The sequence below is a fragment of the Aspergillus pseudonomiae genome (genome assembly GCF_009193645.1).
Source record: "Aspergillus pseudonomiae strain CBS 119388 unplaced genomic scaffold BDV37scaffold_16, whole genome shotgun sequence".
Taxonomy (NCBI): domain Eukaryota; kingdom Fungi; phylum Ascomycota; class Eurotiomycetes; order Eurotiales; family Aspergillaceae; genus Aspergillus; species Aspergillus pseudonomiae.
In genome coordinates this window covers 281,551-301,177 of record NW_022476008.1, presented here as the reverse complement: position 1 = coordinate 301,177, position 19,627 = coordinate 281,551, and the positions used below count along the sequence as shown (strand labels likewise).

Genomic DNA, 19,627 nt, shown 5'->3' with positions numbered 1-19,627 from the left:
AGAACGTCGGCTACACAGGAGTATTGTTTTCATTTACTATAATCTCGGTTATCTTCCGCTTCTCTGCTCTTATTTTTGACCTTCCGCTAGTTTTCCCCCATTAGTTCAACAATTAAAGGAGATTCCCACAGCCAATCGATTTGTTACGTATACATGCCCTTGTTGTGATAGCGCGAATCAACAACTTGTATTATCTTCCTCCTATTGAGTACACATCCGTGGTATATTGAGGACCCGGAAATATATCCCGAGATATTGAGTAGGCTGAATCTTGATCCATAACTCACTCTAAGTAGAAGACAATCCCCAGTGCAAAACTTTCAGCCTTATGTCGGCATTTGGCTCGGCACGCGTCATGGATCGCGGGCACGACAATCCCAGCCGCTTGCAGCCACCAATTTTAATGCGAGTTGTTTAGAGTTCATGATGCTGGTAGCTAAATCTAGAATTGAAAACTTTTCTTTCTATCACATCTAAACCTCCATGTAACAGATACAGCGACGGTGGCTGCATACCAGAGCGAATGTGTTAGCAGTCCCTGTACCTAGCATGGCTCAAACCAACAGTACCAACTCTAAATCAACTAAGCTCATAAGGTAAGTTGTTTTCCCTCATTTGCCATTAATTAGAGCAACACTGAGCATCGCAAGTATATTAAATCCGTCAGCATGGAGATCACGGCTGGGGCTAGACTCCCGGACCTTCCTCATGATGTTGAAAGGTGCTTTGCCACCAACGATCGTAATCGCAATGTTCGTATACAGCTTCCACTGGACCTGGAACACGAGAATTGATTTGCCCCAGAAACCAGAGCGATGCCGTCGCGGACATCACATTGACCATCGGATATCTATCCGCCCTCATCTCCGTATTGTCGCAAGCGTTGACCCCGCGCGCCAAGTTCATGAAGATCATGTTCTTCGATCTACTATCAACCTGTGTGTCCGCTTCGCTTTGCTGTCTGACAATCTACTGTGCTGTCAAAGCAAGGGAGCACAACACCCCTTCGGATGCCAGTGAGAGCGTCAGGAATGGCTACAGTAGTGACGCTTGTGCCGTATCTGCCATTTGGCTGATCTTCATGATATGGTTCGTTGCGCCCTCCAGTCGTGCGCGCCACTAACTACTGACGAGCGATTTGTTTTCCTTAAAGTATTCTACTAATACCAGAGCAGGGTAGCGAACACCATCCGCGCATGGCACCCTATGGAATTACAGGATCCGATGGTGGCCTTTTCGATCTTTGCATCTGTCACCATCACGCGAGCGGGGACCTTCGTGACAGTATCCGAGGGGTTGGCATTCGTCTCGAGACTGCTGAAGGGCTTTATGATCGGTTTCGCCATTGCGACGGGCGTATCCTTATTGATCTTGCCCATTACTAGTCGACGGAACGTCTTCCACGACATCAAGGGCTATGTGGCGCAGATTGACGCAGTCCTGCAGTCGCAGATCGCCTTCGTAGAGCATACCCCTCAGTTACTGACCGGGGGTCAAGGACTGCTGAATAGGACGCGGACGGCTCAGACGGTTCGCGATGCTAAGGATAATCCTGGGTCTGATCTGGAGTCGCGGCAGAAACAGCTGACGACGTCGATCACGAAGTTGAATGCCCTTCATGGCAAACTACAGTCCGATCTGTTTTATGCTAACGATGAGTTTGCATGGGGAAAGCTGTCTGCGACTGATTTAAACAGTATCGGCGGATTATTGCGCAGCATTTTATTGCCTCTAGCTGGAATGGCCCAGCTGCCGGATGTTCTGGATATGATCGTCAAGAACGAAGGGCTACGGGAGACTGGCAGGGGGTTGGATGGTAAACCTGGGGATGAGCTACAGAAGCAATCAGAGATGGAGAAGGTCTCAGAGACTCTCCGTGACCGTTTGGCTGATGCGACCCGTCTAACAACAGCAGGGCTGCAGTATGTTTTGTTGGCACTTGAGCTAGCCAAGCCTAAGCAGCTAGAGAGAAAACGCAACGAAGCCGGTGATGAGGAATCCAAAGGCGAGGCAATCAGTCCGCTTGATTCGGATTTTACGTCTCGATTTGAACAACAAACGACCAAGTACTTTGAACGGCGCAAGCATCTCCCACGATCTTTGGCGAGTCTTGGAGCATTCTCGGCGTCCGAAAAGGTTGAGGACATATCTAATGACTCCAGAGATGTCGTGTCTGACCCCGATGTCAGACAGGAATTTTTCTTAATTCTGTACATGGGTCATCTACAGGAGAGTCTCCTCAACGGGGTGCTCGATCTAATTAAATTCGCGGATAGCAAAACTACCGACGGAACAATGACGAAGAGCAGACCGATCTTCCCCATGCAAAGCTCCGTACGGGAATGGTTATCGTTAAAGTCTGAGAAGAATGAATCGAGTCGCTCGGACAGCAGGCAGTCTTCCCAGTCCAATCCGGCCCCTGAGGATGAGCCTGACCGGTTCCCTGATCCAGAGCATCTACCCCCAGCTAACCTCCTGGAGAAAGCGAGCACTATCATTCGCTTTATATCACATGTTATCAAGTCGGAGCAAAGTATTTTCGGGTTTCGCGTTGCGGCCGCAGCATTCTCTGTCGGCATATTGGCGTTTTTACACCAGACACAGAACTTCTTCGTTCACCAGAGGTGCATCTGGGCTATGATTGTCATTGTGATCGGGATGAATCCAACCAGTGGGCAGTCTATGTTCGGCTTCGTGACCCGTATTGTAGCTACCGCTGTCTCGCTGGTCTTGAGTCTGGTTGTCTGGTACATTGTCGATCAGAAAACCCCTGGTGTCATTGTGTTTTTATATCTGGCCAATGTATTCGAGGTAAGACTTCGTCCGCTCTCAACCCACTCTATCTCTGACCTGTGCTTGATAGTACTACTTCTACGTGAACGTCCCTCAATACTTCGGCGCTTCCATCATCTCGATCGTCACTCTGAATGTCATCGTTGGATATGAGCTACAGGTAAGTCTATCAGTTCACGCGTACAACGCAACATCGCTAACCAATTTAGGTCCGCAAACTAGGAATAGAGGTCGCAACCTCCAACGGCCAGCCGTACTACCCCATCTACCTCTTCGGACCCTACAAGCTGGCCGCCGTCGCCGCCGGATGCGCCATATCCTTCTTCTGGGTCATCTTCCCCTACCCGATCACCGCGAAATCCACACTGAGAAAATCCGTCGGTCGAGCACTGTTCGTGCTAGCCAAATTCTACAGCTGCATGCACACCACCGTCGAGCTGTGGCTGAACGGCGAACTCGGCAATGGCCAAGACACGCTCTCAGCATCATACAAGCTAGAAACATCACGACACAAAATCTTCAAAGAAGAAATGATGCTCTTAAACCAGCTCCGCACACACAGTCACTTCAGCACATACGAGCCTCCCATCGGCGGCAAATTCCCCAAAGCAACCTACGACCACATCATCTCCGAGATCCAGCGCATGCTCACCAGCATGGCGCTGATGGCACACACAACGCAGCATCTGAACGTCTTGTCCAGGGAATCGGGAAGCGCTCGTGGCTCAGACGAAAGATGGGTCTCACAGCTAGCCTCGATTGCGTTACAGTCTGCCGACTTCCATTCCCATTCTGTTACGTCGCTGCTTTGCCATTTGTCGGCTTCGTTGGCGAATGCCCAGCCGTTGCCCCCCTACCTGTCTGCCGGTGACTCTTTCCCACTGGCCCGGCATTTGCAAAGGATTGACGGTGAGTTGTTGAGCATTCGCCATGTGCAGGATCCGGCCTTTTCGGCGTTTGTAACACTGGAGGTGTTGAGGTCCGTGGTGGGTTTTACTCTGAGGGATTTACTGAGGTAGGGTGTTTCGTGATTACTCCTTCGCATGCACTGACGTATTCTAGTAATGTGAAAACCCTCGTCGGGGAACTTAAATTCGACAACTATACTCGGGGCACGTGGGAAGACGCCGAGTCAGCGAGATTATTATCGACGACCACTGAGCCATGATTGACTCTTACACATGGTTCTTCGTATGTACGTAACTCTAGATATAATAATCAGCTAGCGCCCCTTATGTCCAGATCCACATCTCTTCATATGTTCAAAACATAACCCACCACCGACGGACCCTAAATAAACACAACCCAACATGGCCACAATTAAGACATCTACATTATCCCAGAGAACAATCAATCACTCTTAACCCACCAAATCTTCTCCCCCAACGCCGCCATAGCTCCATCCGCCTCGATCCCCAGCCGTTCAACCAACCCGTCCGGTCCAACCTTGATCTCGACTTTCGTCGACGTCGCAGTCCCATCATACTCAGATCCGAAGACCCAGTCATCCCCAGAGACATGCACGATCTCCATGATGAGCGACTCCGGGAGTTCTGCAGGGTTCACGAAAAACATGCAAAGCCTGGGGACCGTTGTTGCGTTGGTCAAGGGCGGGATGATGGGTTTCTGCGAGCAGCTTTCTGTGAAGTTGAGGGTTGGGTAGGCCGGGTGGGTGTATAGGCCCGTGATGCTGGCTACAGGTAGAGGCGGGGGGAGAGGTGGATTGGGGATTGTTGGGTAGAGGGATCGTGGATCGGGGGTGATTGTCACGTTGAGGACTTTCTCGGCTCTGGGGTTTTGGTGTCAGTAACGTTCTGGGCGGGATTGCAAGGCATGACTGGACTGGGGATCGGGGGTAGATACTCTTTAGCCCAATCGAATCTATCTTCCTCTGGAATGCCCAGAACTTCGTCGATGATGTGGTAAGCCAACACGCTCGCAACCGCGTTCGTGGACATCAGGTTATTTCCCAGGATCGTGATCCCGAGCTGCACGTCCGGTAGGAAGATTACCATGGATCCGAAGCCATATATGGCGCCGGTGTGTTGCACCACCGCGTGGCCTTTGTACGACTGCAGGATCCAGCCGAATCCGTACAAACTGGGTGCTGAAAAGGGCGGAACCACTGTCGGGAGAATAATGCTATGTGCGCTTGTGACCGCGGCATGTCCGGCTGCAGATAGGGGTGGCCTGCGATGGATCATGGCGCGGAGCCATTTGGCGTAGTCGGTCGCGGAAGAGAGCACCCCCGACGCCCCGCGGAGAATCTTCGGGGATGGGTAGCCTGCATCTTTGAATTGGTGGTCTGAATCGACGTAATAGCCCTTGGCGATGTCTTCGTTTGCCGCCTGGGCATCGGTCGGAGTGAGATAGGTCTCGGTCATGTTGAGGGGTTCCCAGATTCGACTGCGCAGGAACTCTTTCAGTGGCTGGCCGGTCTGTGTCTCAATGAGATAGCCAGCTGTCATATACAAGAGGTTCGTGTATTGCCATTGTGTGCGAATGGGTGCTGTCAAGGGCGCGTAGCGCAGTTTGGAGATAACTTCCTGGATGGTGATGTTTGCGTTGGCGATCCAGTCGTGGCGTGGTAGGCCTGAGCGATGAGATAGGATATCCTCGAGCGTGACGTGGGTCGTGGTCCACGGGTCTTCAAGAACAAACTCCGGTAGGAGATCATGCACTGGCGTCGCCCATTGAATATCGGGGTGGTTCTCGTTGTCGTCTACGAGAAGGGACATTGCTGCTGCCGTGAATGCTTTGGTTGTGCTGGCTCCTTCAAACAGGGTATGTTCGGTAACCGGTTTGGATGTCTCTGTGTTAGATACACCGTAGCCCTACGTTTCCGTGTGAGGCGGTGACTGATATTGGCGTCGTTATGTGGATACTAACCTTGGCAAAGATGTCTTCTCCGCGGACTACGGATACTGCGAGCCCAGGGATGCTGAAATGGTCTAGGGCCCAGTTGACTTTCTTTTCGAAGGCCTCGTTTAGGGGGGATGAAGCGTGGTCATCGCGTGGGATTCGATGAGCAATGCAACTGGGGAGAGTCCACCAGTATAGTAGAGTAGAAAACCAGTACATAATGAATCTAAATTTATATGAGCTCACATTTATTCAATGCGAAGTGCCTGGGAACAAAGTGCAAAAGACTAGATAAGTGATTAGAAGAAAGGTAGAGAGATGCGTGGATATTAAAACAGCGGGAAGGGGTGTTAGGCTAGAGCAAAGGCGATGAAGTCGTAATCGCTTAACTTCCCAAAGGTGCATTCCGAAAAGGAAAACCTGATTCTTATACCCCATAAAACGGTGCCATGCCGTTTATGCAGCCAAGCGGATCAGTTGCCGACATTCTTATTGTGATTTGGTCGCGGCCCAAGGATGTCAAGCAGGCCAAGACGTTGGTCTCCAATGTAAGCCTCGTCTCCAAGAGAAATACGAGCTACGCGCACGCGACAACTTAGCATCAGACTAAACTAGTGTCGGGCAAACAAAACTATACGAGGCTGCTCTCGAGTCATGTATCTTCAATCCACTGTGTCCATCCACACCGAATACATATTAGTCCTGAAATTCTTAATCTGACGCCCGATGTCCAAGTCATCTGAGAAACGGCCAGACTCGCTATTGGTCTGGAAGGTAGGGAGTTTCCATTAATCTATACGGGGAAGGGAACTAATCAAAACTAGCATGATAGAGCTATCAATCGACTAATCCAGGATACACATTATACAAAAAGTTCATTAAATTGGCGACGTCCACCATTGTCGTTCGAACACCGGCATGCATTTCACCATGGGTGGAGGGGTGCTCTGCCATTTCACCAGCTCCGCCTCTGTGTTGTATTGCGTGTGGTTGACAGTCTTGTGGACGTATCCGCGCATTTCCTTCGCCTCCTGTGCTTCGTTGTATTCGTATGCAACATTCACGGAAGGCACGGCAAGAATCTTGGCCCGATCCAACTTCCAGAGGTCTTTGGCGAGTGTCATTGGCTCGCCCATGTAGCACTCGTCCTTTTCGGAGCTGCGAAATGCAATGCTACGCCGCAGAAACGGATCCGCGTCGAGCGTGACCATTCCGCCCCAGCAGGAATAAACCTGTATCGGAAGGGATTGATCCCATCGAGCTGCACTGTCGGGATGGTCGAAGAACATGTCGTCGTGCAGCCAATGCTTGGCATCGTGAGTCACTTCGAAGAACAGATTGCCTGACATCGAGCGTGACACCCAGGAGTCGTAGAATTTGCGTCCGTGAGTGTTCCAGTCAAAAGCGCAGGTCATAGACGCGGACTGTCGGGTGTGCTGATGTAATAATTCAAGCAGATCTTCGGGGCAGAGCACGATGTCGTTCACGAAGATAATAGTAGGCTTGGAGGCAAGCCGGCTATGTTTACTCTTGCTCTCTTCCAGTAATGGTTCGAGGGCGAGGTTGCGGAGGTGCGATAATGCCGTGATGCGATTTTCCCCGCCCGCTTTGGGGTCCAGGTAGCTTCGGGTGAGGAAGTAGGGCACGCCCATGGCAGCGAGCTCAGACTTTAATCCAGCCAGGATAGCGTATGTACCGTCCGTCGATCGGCCCTCCACGATCGATAACGCACAGTACTCGGGTCCCAGATAGCGTATTGCCTCCATTATGGCGCCCATGAGCGGAAGAATGATGTGGGCAGCTTGGTAGAGATCCAATGCGAAGTAGTATTGAATCCGGGCGGGCCCGGATGGTGAGGGCCGCAGATGTTCATATCGGGAGTCAACGGACACGGCGCAGTCAAGCTTGGCAGTCAGACTCATATTATGCTTTATGATACTGCACACAAAGTCCGAAATCTCAGCGTTATTGTACGTGTGTTCCTTCAGCCCTATGGTTGAATGCAGCTTCTCGGATACGATGGCGGGGTCGAACTCTATGCAGGACTGTGTTTTATTATTTACTCGGATGGCGTCAACCATTATTGATGATTCCACATTAGAATTGACGTAGAGGAATGCCAACGAAAGGAGGGCCGCCGTGGCTACGGCAAGGCGTAAGACATGGCGCTGAGCGAATTTCCAGTCCAATTTAAATGCATGAGAGCCCATAGCGGGCGCGATTTGATGCTCAACCCTCGAATGTTGAGATCTGAATTTGCGGAGCAATTTGCTACCGGGGGGAATATGGATTCGGAGTCTCCGTGGGTTATGATATTGGGAGTACAGGGGAGCTGACAAGGAGTTTCGGTAGACAAAGAAGTTCGCGCAAAAATTTAACTCTGGCAAGGTAATCCACCCATATGGCCCCCTGTCCAATACCAGTACACAGTAAATTCTAATCGGGGAGTTGGAATGTTTCTTTCTGACCACTGGTGAGGTGGTTGGTATGGAGACCCACCAAAGCCCACATCGTCCGATTGAGAGGCAACACACTAACTTACTCTGGAGGATTTATGAATGACGCTGAGCAGCTCGATCAAATCACGTTGCCTATTCCGTAGGCTGTGCTCATCTCTCGGTACATTCACTGTGTGTACGACCCACTATGGACCCTCCACTCAGCTTGCTTGTCTTCAGCCTCATCGTCCGACAAGGTCTTCAAGAAGCAGCAAGTATGGTCTCCCGAAGCGGAGCATAACCTCTATGTTCCTGGCCGCAAGACAGGTGTAGCCTGTGGTAACAAATTGACATGCCCTAATGATCAGTTCAAGTCCCGGACTCAGGACACGATTCGGACCCGTAAAGGGTCCGGACATCTCCGCTCCGATCCGAACTTCCATGGGGAACAACAAACCATGGCATTTTTATACAAATTCTATCGGATCAGTGCGCTATGACGATCAGTAGTCAATTTACTAGTATTTACACATAGCTATTCTTTCCCTGGCAATATCTGGGTTGCCACATCATGACCTTCACAAAGGAAATTCTAGCCAAAAGGCTTCGATCTAGCGACCGCGACCGAGTAGGTATAGAGAATGGAAATACATGCGAAAGGTCAGAGATTATTTTACAAGATTAGTGATTATCCGGCAATCTATTAGATTGGTTTCCATCAGCGTTGTTTGATCTATAAGGGAGGAAATCAGTTATGGAAACTGGCGTGAAACATATATATATATTCACCCATCGGGAACTCAACTCAAGCCCGATCTATAAGACATTAAATATCTATCTCAAAAACAAAAAAAAAAAGAAGGTACTTGCAGATAATTAAACCGCTAAAGTATTAAATATTCACCGTCTACAGCGTAGTTGGTTCAATATGTACCAAAAAAAATTATGTTCGTTGTTAGATTCGGAAAACCCCCCCGGAGCAAGATAAATGAGATTTCAAAAGCAAAAAGACAAGCCGAACGCGGGGGTCGAACCCGCAACCTTGAGATACCGTGAAGACTAAGAGTCTCACGCTCTACCGATTGAGCTAGCCCGGCTGGTGTTGAAATACGCTGTCTAATTTTGCCATCTTATCCCAGAGGTCTACAGAATCGAACTCTCCGTTTTGTCGGAAGCGCGCGAGTAAAAGTGATTACAAAACATGTCAATCAGCAAATATAATCCATTACTAGACTATCGCGAATTTCCAATGCGGTATATACAGGCAGTGCCCGTTACATTAATCGGTGAGACAGAATAAAATATACAGAACAAGCCCACACTGCTTTCCTAATCGTTCCAATCGGTCATGGCGCTTGTCTTCATCACCATCGTCAAGAGTCGTTGAAGGACGATGGGATCATCCCATGGGTACTCATCACTTAGACAGCGACGGCAATGGCGGCCATGGCGACGGCACCAAGGGAGTAGCCGATGGTGGCCTTGTTGGCAGCACCGGTGGCCAAGGGAGGAGAGGTGGCGGAGGCAGAGCCGGAGCCAGTGGGGGTGCTGGAGCCAGAGGGGACAGCGGAGGAGCTGGCACCGCTGGAGGAGGTGGGGATCACAGGGCCGGAGGAGGTGGCAGAGGCAGAGCCAGTAGCGGAGGAGCTGCCGGTCTCAGTAGCGCTGGCGCTGTCGGTGGCAGAGGCGGTCTCGGTGGGAGCAGCGCTGGAAGAGGGGGCGGAGTCGGAAACATCCTTGTACTCATCGATACCCTTCTGGATGGCCTTGCTGATACCAGCGGAGAGGTTCTTGGCAATGTCCTTGAGAGCCTCAGGGACCTTGGAGGTGATGGCATCGGCGAGACCATCGGCAGCAGACTTCTGCTGGTTGAGGGACTCCTTGACCTTGCCGCCAGCACCAGCCTTGACGAACTGGTCCTTCTTGGCGATAATGTCATCGACGGCCTGCTCGACCTTCTTGGTCAAGTCCTGGACGGGGCCAGGCAGACCAAGAGCATCGCTGGTGCTGATCTCGTCACCGCCCTTGATGGTCTCGGTGCCCTTGGTGATGGTGGAGACCAGGTCAGCCGAGGCGGACTCGACCTTGGAGGGATCACCGCCGCTGTAGCCCTTGATGGCAGAGTCGAGGGCATCGGTCTTGGAGCTGATCTCGGCGATGATGTCAGCGGGAGAAGAAGCACGCTCAACGAGAGGGGTGGCCAGGGCGGCGCCGGCGAGACCCAGGGTGAAGATGGCGGAGAATCTCATCTTGACGGGAAAGACTGGTAAGTTGAATTAAGATTAGAAGGTGATCTATATAATTGGGAAGACCAAACGAGTGCCCGAGTGCAGAGAAGCTAAGAACGTTGCCAAAAGAATGGAGAGCTCTGATCTGATCTTTCTCCCATCGAGGCGCTTCGAACCGTCTCTATATATACACGACGGACCACAATGAAGCTCACATGCGTGATCAGGTCCGGCCTCGGCCAGAATGGGTCAGGGGAATGGACCCAGTGGGTTATTCTTAGCAGGATTTGGTTTAGGTTGCAGAGACCCAGCATTTGCCCCATGGGATTGGTCTCGGGGTGTATGAAGCTACCAGGATGAGTTTAATTAATATTTGGGTATGTCGTAGGGATCGTCGCCGCGACGGTTGGTCTGGACTTCTCTGACTGGTGCCGCTGAGATTTGGGGCGGCTTGGATCGTCGCTGTTGGAATAATCGCATGTCATTGTGACATTCTTAGGGCTCCCAAAGCAAGGACGGACTACAACGTGACGGTCACCCCTCCAGCAAAAGCTTGGGGATGTTAGGGCATGTTTCTCACGACCACCCTCACCTTTCGTTGTACAAACATGCAGCCGACCCAAAACCATGAGTAATGGGAACCCCGGAGAGCGAATTGTTTCCCTGTAAACCAATCAATTAGGATTCAATGGCGGGGGCGCTATGGCATTAGCGTTGTAACATTGGGGTCAGAACTCCGGGCCGCCCCCAGATTCTCATTTGTCCTCTTCTCAGGTCTGGGGGAGATTCGCCTAAACGGCACTTGGCCCGAGTCTTAGTCTCTGCTTCGACCCCCTGTGAACTGAGACATTGCACCATTGATTCCCAGATTACCCCGCACAGTTGGCTCAATGTACAGGCGAGGCCATTGGGTTCTCTCGTTCGGGCGTCCGGCGTGCGGATCCAAAGGCTGAATTCTTGGCATCATATCGTCCCCAAACGGGGTCCTCCGTCGTCCCTCGGAGGAAAAATTCCCACTTTTGGGTACGGATGTGGCAAGAACCCTTCCGACTGCTCCGCTGATTGCTAATAGCGAACAGTCAACCTCACAGCCTATCGCAAGCAAATATGCAGGGAAGCGAGATTACCTCTGTCCCGTTTATTGTGATTTTTCCAAGCCACTTACTCGCTGGATCGCTTTGTTTCCATGCACATTCAGCTGTCTACCTCGGTCTCAACAGGCAGGATCTGTTGCTTAACGCTCGTGCCTTGTGTTGGAACCGTGGCCACGTCTCTCTCACCCACACTACATGAAATTTTCTTGGTGAAAAAAGGTTGAGACCCCGTGGCGCCTCCTTCTTGCTCGATCGCGTTAGATGGCGACATGCGCCAATACCGTCCCTGGCATACCAGGTGGTCCTTGCGATTCTTGACAAAAGTCCTAGTTTGTCGTAGTAACTCCAACTTTTGAGGTCACATCCGCCGGACCCATACACGAGGCGATCCCCCCCTCGTGTGGAACCCCCTGTTGCTGAATATTTTGGCAATTTCGCCCGGCTCGAACTGGGCCGAATTCGAGTTTATGATTTTTGTTATGAATGGAAGTTTCCGGAAATAACAGGAGTGGACTTCTGTTCGAAATTATCCGATTATAGCGGCATTTTGCTCCAATAAGCGCCCCGCTTGGTAGGAAGGGATTTGGCGGCAAGAGCCAGCATCCCACTGCTCGTCGTGATCTTATTTGCCGGAGGTTACATTGCCTTAGTAGGTAAGTACATGGTGCTCTGATCCCATGCATAAATGGCTCACATGAATCCTAGACTAGTCGCTATACGGCCATGAGTAGTTAACATGGACCCCGAACCTACTGTAGCGCGAAATCGGTGGCGATTCAGTTAGGGTCGGGACTTCGGAAGGCCTGGAGCTCTGCCCTGAAGCTGTGTGGTTTGGTCTGGAGCAATCCGATGGCAATATTTGCGTTAGCGCTATATTCTTGTCTAATATGGAAAGCATTGCGATCGCTAAGACATCCTGTCAAAGATACCTATATCACTAGTGCCGTTCCCTGGTCATAATATTGGCGTACGACGCTCGGTGACTGAAATCCGTCCAATTCGAGGAAAATCCAACGATCCCAATTTTAGATTATCTATGCTTTCACTCACGCGAAGATTGACTTTGTGGCAGCACTTTATTTGAAGCCAATACGGAATGATGATTTTCGCGTGACTGTGTTGACATTGCCCTTGAATTTTGGAAGTCGCCGAGGTCTCAACCATACCTCGTACCTTTCGCTCGCGCAATGCGCAGCACTTGTTGTACCATGCAACTGTACTGGATTATCATGAAAACCTAAGGGTTCTTTTGCTGATCTAGACCCGGCTCCAATTCTAGTTGTCCTGCTTTCCCAGGCACGCTTTAGAGTTTTCCCTTGACCGTTTCACGATATGGACGACCACGGATCAAACAAAGCTAGTGCTACACCCATTGAGCCTTGCAAACTAGGATCGATCGTTAGAACTTCGGAGAACCTGAAACTAGCCCTATACTGCGTACCCATAGTGCGACGACGATCGGTGACGTCGATCTCATTAGATTCCTTATACGTGGAGCGATGATCATCGCTACCATTGCCGGTTACATGCTGATAAGTCGATCACTGTCACACCATTGAAAGAACGAATCTATGATTGCACTACGCTGTCCTAGATTCACCGAAACAACACGGCAGGAGAAATGAATTGCCTGGGTAAAGGATACCTATGAGTTGTCTTTCGTTTCACAGACCCAATTGCAGCTCGGTGATTTTGGGCCATGCGTTGGAGGGTCGGCCTGAACTTTGATTTATTTCAAATATAGTGGTGGTACCATGGTTTACGAATCTTGAGTAACTACAACACAGGATTTCGCCTGATACAGAGTTATGTAGGATTCACGAGCGCTGCTTTCGCCGTGGAGCCTTTCTTCGACGACGAAGCCATCGCAACCTCGAACGGACCATCCCCCTCACACTTCCGTGGTCGTTTTATTCGCGTTTTGGCCTTGTGTCTCTTCGACCTTCCCACCAATTGGCAAGGCAATATTCTGGGTATCATTGCCACTCAGCCTTGTGCTGGACGCCCTGCACCTTTCCGGTTGCACCAGGGTTTAACTATATGTGGATATATTGCCGACACTTCCCCGTTGCTGTCCTCTCGAAACGTGTCTAACCTGCTTCCATATCCCGTCATTTTTTTTTAGAGCAAAAGTCACGCCCTCATATTTAACAGCACGATTTGATCAAAATCGCCGACGTCTCGAGTCGAGAGTTCTGGAATCCGTTGAAATTGATCGTCCCTGAAGTCTTTCGACCATATGCATGCTCTATGTCTCTCCATGTTTACAACAGTCTTGGAGTCAGGCATTTGTGTTTCTCCTCATCTTCGCTACTAACAAAACCTAGAGGATAATCTAGAAGGTCCCACGTCTCCCGCAAAAGCTAACCCTGGAGTACTCATTTCACTCCCAAGCCCAAATTACCGCACCAACGCGCTGTGCCCTCGATTGCACCGCTGTCATACAGTTGATGGATGATTAATCTCCAAATAATATCACTGCTACTGGAGCGAAACGGATATTGGGATATTGTAATGGGCACTACGTATATAGCTGTATCATGTGGACTGGTGCTTGCCCGAGATACACGTACCTCGTAGGAGCTGGTTCGTTATATATTACCACGGCTCGAGCAGAGGTGTGCTGTGGTTATGAGCTACGTGGTTGACTATTCTACATGGACTTTTGCCATCATTGAATATAAATCTAGTGAGTTTCACCTCACGTAGTAGTGTCTTGCTGTAATTGATGTTGGCATTTTATACCCCTGATATGGTTGTAATACCTCTATTTTCTCTTCCGATGACGGCTTAGCGAAAGAAGTTTGTGATTAGAACTGTACAGAGTCGGTTGAATCTAAATATTCAGGGTTGACAGCACAAGGGCGAGTAGGCGTATTATAGTCATAACCGTCTTCTATCTATGGAAAGCATAGAACGGCCCTAGGTGCACGTAAATATATATATGTTTCGGAGTATGTAAATGCATTCTGGCATATGCAACCACCTTCGGCTTTATTTTACCAGCTATATTACTTAAATCGAAGGATACGCCCAAACACAGTCGGACAAAGAAACTGTTCAATTTTTGATAGTTCCGGATTCCTACTGGAAAATATATACATCCAATCCGGACCAACACGCACAGTCCATTTTGTCACAATATATATACCACACTCACTCCGATTTAAGTACAGGCGACAAAGTTATTGCCACTAGCTCCAGTGTGGGTAATCAAACCAGCCAACTGGTTGTCATCGTTGAACACCACGCGGTCCGCACCAGGAGAACCGCCGTTGTAGGTCGATCCGGAGCTCAGAATAGGCCACTCATAGTACGGGGATGACACAGGGAAGTCGAAGCCCTCGTAGTTGTTGTACTTGTGAGGGTAGTTGTTGCTGCCGACGGTTTCGCCGGACTGCTGCAGCTTGTAACCGGCGTCCTGGGCGGTGGAAACGGCGGAGGAGGAGTAGCAGTTGCTGCCGCAGGTGTAGTCGCAGGCGCGCTCGGTGAGAGACGGGAGGGCGAGGGCGGTGGGGAGGAGGAGGGTGGTGAGGGTCAGGAGCTGTGGTTTTTCGTTAGGACCTTATCTGTCTGCGATCTGGGGGACGGGTGGAAAAGTGGAGTTGGAGATGGGGTATTGGGTTGGACGATCGCGATCATACGTACCTTGCTGTACAACATCTTGATCAACGGGTGCGATCTGCGCGGTTCCAAGGGTTGGTTTGGGAGGATTTATTTTTGTTGATGATGATGATTCCTTTCTCCTTCTGCTCCGGGGATTAAAATGGGTTTAAATAATGTCCAGGCCAAGCTATCCACGTTGTCTTATGCTCGGCATTGCTGCATCCCGGCATCTGTCCGGTTGAGATAGTCACTATACATTTCGGAGGTGCCCGTGAAGAATGTCGATAAGCAGATTGGTAGAGAGGCATGTCCGGCTGATCTCTCTGGAGGCAGGACATTGTTTTGAATTAATTGAGCGTGATTGGGTTGAAATGTAGCTGGAGTGCAGATCCCTTCTCTGTCCCTTGATTTTTATTTGCGGTGAGGGTTATCGGGCTCAGCTGACCGTGGCCAATGAGCGGCGGACAGGGGGTGCACGGTGTCCGGTGGAGAGATTATAGATGTGAAGAACTTCGAATTAACCTGTCAAGGTCGAATGAAATCGTGCAGAATACCTTGGTGGCTTGATTTCTATCCTAGTGATCGTCGCCCCGGTGCGACCATGACTGGCTGTGCGACTTCCTGGTCATCGCCCCTGGATTTAACTCATTTCTCCACTAATTCTCGGACTCTCCGACGGAATCCGCAAAACGGCCCGGCCCTCTATCGCAAACCGTTCCAACCGCTCAATTACCGTGTTGACTTCTGATAACTCAAAAACCTGATAGTGTGTAGACACCCGCCCGGCCGCTGCCATTCTCAGGAGATCCTGCATCTCCTCTTCCGTCCCCACACAACTCCCAACAACGTGAAACCCGCGATTCACACAGTCCAACGGCGAGATAGGCATGCGGTAGTCTTGCGAGAGGAGACCAACGCAGACGAGCGTCCCGACGGGGCGAAGGAGTCGGAGAGCTTGGTTGTATGCGGTTGCAAGACCGACGACTACCACGACGGCGTGCGCCCCGGCGCCATCGGTTAGATTTTGAACTTCTTTTTCCACCTGTCTGAGTGTCAGTTCTACACACGTGTTCACGAAGCGAGAGGTCCACCGACATCGTTGCGGAAATCGACAAATGCCGCCGCGCCGGACTCCATACAAATGTCTTGCTTCGTTGCGCTGTGACTGGGTTAGCACTTGTGGAGCTGTGTTCGCTTGGAATTGTGCTACCTGTCCACCGCGATGATATTGTACCCCATTTCCTTTCCGATTTGAATTCCCCTGTGAAGGGTGAGCGGGAGTTGTTTGGATTCTGCAAGCGAGTGATTCTCACAAATGACCCAATCCACCACCGGCGCCCATAATTACGACCCAATCGCCCTTTTGGCAGAACTTGTGCAATTTGTTCAGCGCGCCGTACATGGTCAGCCCGGCTGCATCGTCAGTATCGCTGAGTTCAAGCCCAGAGCCAGAAGCGAAAGGGGATACATACCGCATAACAAAGGTGCAACAGCCTCTGGCTTCAGATCCTCCGGGATGATCGACACAAAATCGGCTGGGGAGACGATATATTCTGTCGCTGTTAGCAGCTCACCAGAGCCCTGGACTTGAGGATCGCATACGCTGAAACGTTCCCGGGACATTCTAATCAAATTAGTAGGAGATTGCTTGAGAGGAGCGAAAGAAACTGACCCGCCCAGAGTTACTCTGATTCGGACAATTTGGATATTGGACTTTACACGTCGGACACTTCATGCAGGTGCTATACAGCCATCTGCTAGATGTTAATCATTTCCTAAGCTGCTCCGGTGTTGGGAAGTCATACTTCACGCCCACGCGCTTCCCCATTATTTCCTCGCTGGTATCTGGGCCGACTGAATGCCATCAATATGTCGCCCCTGAGTCGAAGGATTCAACAGGACTTACCTTGGACTACCCTCCCGATCCCCTCGTGGCCGGGGACATTTGTGCTCATGGGTAATTCTCCATTAATGTTGTGTAGATCCGAATGACTATCCGCTTATTAGCGACCTTACGTCCCAGCCCAAACCAAGCTGGTAAACGGAATACCAGAAACCAGTGCACTCCAACTTGATCAACACCTCGCCTGCCTTCGGCTCCGGAACGGGAATATCATGGCGGAGATCCAGTTTAGCGCCGGGGCGAGGGCGCTCAATCGTAGCTGCGATTTGGTAGTTCGGGATGGACATGATGAAGTCGTAAATCAGATATAGAGAACAATCTCCGTGGGAAGGCAAAGAGGGGCACGAATTCTTGAGCGGCGAGGGTTCTTATGCTCAGTTAGACTCCGTAAATCCGAACCCACATCTTCTCCATATCCGCAGATGTGGGGGAATCGAAGTTGGGGTAAAATTAATCAATTCCCGAAGATGACTCCCGACTCGGCTACCGATGGAGCTGGACCTCCGTTTGCATGAATCACACTAGATAAATCTGTTCATATATCCTTCATTGCTAGTTCTACACGTTAAATATCTAGTGCCAAGGTATTAACCAATAAATATATCCTTCAACTTGGCCAGCCAACCGTGCTTCTTATCGGGTTCTGTCTCGTCAACCACAGCGACCCTTCTTCCCGTCCAGATGTCCATCTCCTCGAGTTTGACGATCTTCGTCTTATGCCAGATCTTGTATCCCACAACCAGTATCACGAAAACCGGGAGCAAGATGTAATTGATGATGAAGTCGTCCACGCTAAACGGATTCAAAAAGGCCGTATACCCCTGGAAGAAAACGAGGAAGATCGTCGCGGCCAGCGCGAAATACGTGCCGTAGGGATACAGCGCTGCTTGGAAAGGAAGTCGGGATGGATCGTCACCTTGTACGACCATTGCCTTGCGGAAGCGGATGTGTGCGATGCAGATGACGGCCCAGACGACGAAGGTGGCCACTATTCCAAGTTGTTAGTATTGTATTTGTGAGGTTGGAGAGTTGTTGGTGTGGGATTACTTACCCCCTGCTAAGGTGATTAATGCGGAGTAGATCCGGCCCGCGCTCGAGGAGAGTGTGAGGAACACGATGCAGGTGAAGATGTTGGAGAAGATCAGGGCCGCCCAGGGGACACCCCGCGAATTGGTGCGGCCGATGAAGCGCGGTGCCTTGCCGTTGCGGGCCATGAAGAGCATGGTTCGCGACGCCACGTACAATGAGCCGTTTCCGGCGGAGATGACGCTGATGACGATGAGGGCGTTGATTAGATGCGCGGCGGGTAGGATGCCTGCGTCGGTGAGCGCGATGGTCAAGGGGGAGCTGGCGGCGGTGGAGGTGGAGCTGAGAAGCTTGGGGTGATTGTAGGGGAGTAGGATTCCCAGGAAGAAGAACATTCCTACGACTTGTCAGTGTTCTGCTTGGTTGCCTTGCGGAAGTGAGCTATACCAATGTAGAAGATCAGGATACGCCAGAAAACCTGCTTGATGGCGGTCGGGACGGCCTTTTGGGGGTTTGCTGATTCTCCAGCAGTTACACCAACCCTGCGGTCATCAGAGATTGTTAACTTGTTATGTCTGGGAGAGAGCTTACATCTCTGTGCCCGCATAGAGCGTGCCGGCAACGACGAACGTCTTTGCGACGCCGTTGATCGAATCGGCAAATGCGCCCGGATCATGGTAATATTTGAAGCCAATGGGACCAGGCCCGACGCCGCCCGTGCTGATGCAGATGGCCAGGATGAAGAAAGCGATCAGTGCCAGCACTTTGATACTGTTGATGCTATGTGAGCGAGTTGACCAGAATGTAGCAGCGAGACATACAGCGACAACCAAAACTCCATTTCACCATATGCTAAAACACCCAGATTGGACAACCCTAGGAACAGGAACCAAAAAATCAGGATCCAGCCCCATTGGGGCACAGCATCCGTCCAGAAGCCGATAACAAGCGAAATCGCATTATATTCACTCGCCAGAATCTGTCGAGTCAGCGAACCCCCAGGAATATGTGGAAAAGAAAGCCCTTACTGTCACCCAGAGATACCAGTACGCCCATCCCAGTCCGAAAGCCAATGAATCGTCCACGAATCGTTGCGCATATTCAGTGAACGATCCAGAAACAGGGATTGCAGTAGCCATTTCACCCAGTGATTGCCTGCTCTATTAGCGTCCAGTCGGCACAAATGACCCACAAGACTCACATCACGAAAAACACAATAAGCCCGACAAGAGAAAAACTGATCAGGCATCCTGCCGGGCCGCCCTTGTTCAGTGCATTACCCGAACCGACCAACAATCCTGGCCCGATAATCCCTGTACTGTCTTAGACATCGATATTACTAGAGATCAAACAGGGCATAGCCTACCGCCAATTGCGATCATTTGCAGGTGTCGCGACTTCAATCGTCTTTTCAACGGAGCAGCCAGGGGGTCGATGGACCCTTCCTGGCTGTGGGGATCCTCCTCGTCCAGGTCGGACCGAGCCTGGTACGTGATAGCATCATCTTTTCCGAATTTGGTAGACATTGGCTATAAAGTCGAACCCATAAATTCGCGGTTGTAGATGGTCGGATTGTAACCAACAGAACCGTGGAAAAACGGATCTATTGTAGGGAGCAGATAATTTTTGCCCACGCAAGCCCATGATGGCGTGAGTGGGCGTGTGTGGTTGGTATCT

At 50.7% G+C, this 19,627-nt stretch overlaps 5 protein-coding genes and 1 non-coding gene across 6 annotated transcripts; 1 reads left to right on the top strand and 5 right to left on the bottom strand.

Moving 5' to 3' along the window:
* The first annotated feature begins 161 nt into the window (after positions 1 to 161).
* BDV37DRAFT_58027 (uncharacterized protein) lies at positions 162 to 4,129 on the top strand. The gene is made up of 8 exons (XM_032090913.1): positions 162 to 432; positions 493 to 596; positions 651 to 752; positions 805 to 1,089; positions 1,176 to 2,811; positions 2,864 to 2,953; positions 3,003 to 3,808; positions 3,856 to 4,129. The coding sequence occupies exons 1-8, from the start codon at positions 424 to 426 to the stop codon at positions 3,959 to 3,961; spliced, it is 3,138 nt and encodes a 1,045-aa protein (XP_031943864.1). The 5' UTR covers positions 162 to 423; the 3' UTR covers positions 3,962 to 4,129.
* Positions 3,925 to 5,874, bottom strand: BDV37DRAFT_292101 (serine hydrolase domain-containing protein; the record flags this gene model as incomplete). Its single annotated transcript, XM_032089106.1, has 3 exons — positions 3,925 to 4,582; positions 4,657 to 5,627; positions 5,683 to 5,874. The coding sequence occupies 3 exons, from the start codon at positions 5,872 to 5,874 to the stop codon at positions 4,144 to 4,146; spliced, it is 1,602 nt and encodes a 533-aa protein (XP_031943863.1). The 3' UTR covers positions 3,925 to 4,143.
* Positions 5,875 to 6,424: 550 nt separating this feature from the next.
* BDV37DRAFT_242782 (glycosyltransferase family 69 protein) lies at positions 6,425 to 8,083 on the bottom strand. The gene has a single exon (XM_032081357.1). It carries the CDS (start codon positions 7,863 to 7,865, stop codon positions 6,534 to 6,536), a length of 1,332 nt encoding a protein of 443 aa, XP_031943862.1. The 5' UTR covers positions 7,866 to 8,083; the 3' UTR covers positions 6,425 to 6,533.
* Positions 8,084 to 9,106: 1,023 nt separating this feature from the next.
* Positions 9,107 to 9,190, bottom strand: BDV37DRAFT_t69. The gene has a single exon. It is a non-coding gene; the product is annotated as a tRNA-Lys (tRNA).
* Positions 9,191 to 9,297: 107 nt separating this feature from the next.
* On the bottom strand, positions 9,298 to 10,462 carry BDV37DRAFT_242781 (cell wall mannoprotein 1 family protein). The gene has a single exon (XM_032081356.1). The coding sequence runs from the start codon at positions 10,340 to 10,342 to the stop codon at positions 9,515 to 9,517; it is 828 nt and encodes a 275-aa protein (XP_031943861.1). The 5' UTR covers positions 10,343 to 10,462; the 3' UTR covers positions 9,298 to 9,514.
* A 4,119-nt stretch (positions 10,463 to 14,581) lies between these two features.
* BDV37DRAFT_269884 (amino acid permease-domain-containing protein) lies at positions 14,582 to 19,199 on the bottom strand (the record flags this gene model as incomplete). The annotated part of the gene is made up of 12 exons (XM_032084452.1): positions 14,582 to 14,959; positions 15,755 to 16,067; positions 16,335 to 16,434; positions 16,494 to 16,574; positions 16,928 to 17,020; positions 17,550 to 17,912; positions 17,976 to 18,347; positions 18,398 to 18,492; positions 18,542 to 18,721; positions 18,772 to 18,929; positions 18,979 to 19,110; positions 19,152 to 19,199. 12 exons carry the CDS (start codon positions 19,197 to 19,199, stop codon positions 14,582 to 14,584), a joined length of 2,313 nt encoding a protein of 770 aa, XP_031943860.1.
* Positions 19,200 to 19,627: the final 428 nt, after the last annotated feature.

Bases quoted from the DNA above. Each gene is read 5' to 3' on its own strand.
- BDV37DRAFT_58027 (XM_032090913.1), top strand. The intron at 597-650 runs GTAAGTTGTTTT...GAGCATCGCAAG, and splicing joins AAATCAACTAAGCTCATAAG to TATATTAAATCCGTCAGCAT. The intron at 2,812-2,863 runs GTAAGACTTCGT...TGTGCTTGATAG, and splicing joins ATCTGGCCAATGTATTCGAG to TACTACTTCTACGTGAACGT.
- BDV37DRAFT_242782 (XM_032081357.1), bottom strand. From the start codon at position 7,865: ATGGGCTCTCATGCATTTAAATTGGACTGGAAATTCGCTCAGCGCCAT.
- BDV37DRAFT_242781 (XM_032081356.1), bottom strand. From the start codon at position 10,342: ATGAGATTCTCCGCCATCTTCACCCTGGGTCTCGCCGGCGCCGCCCTG.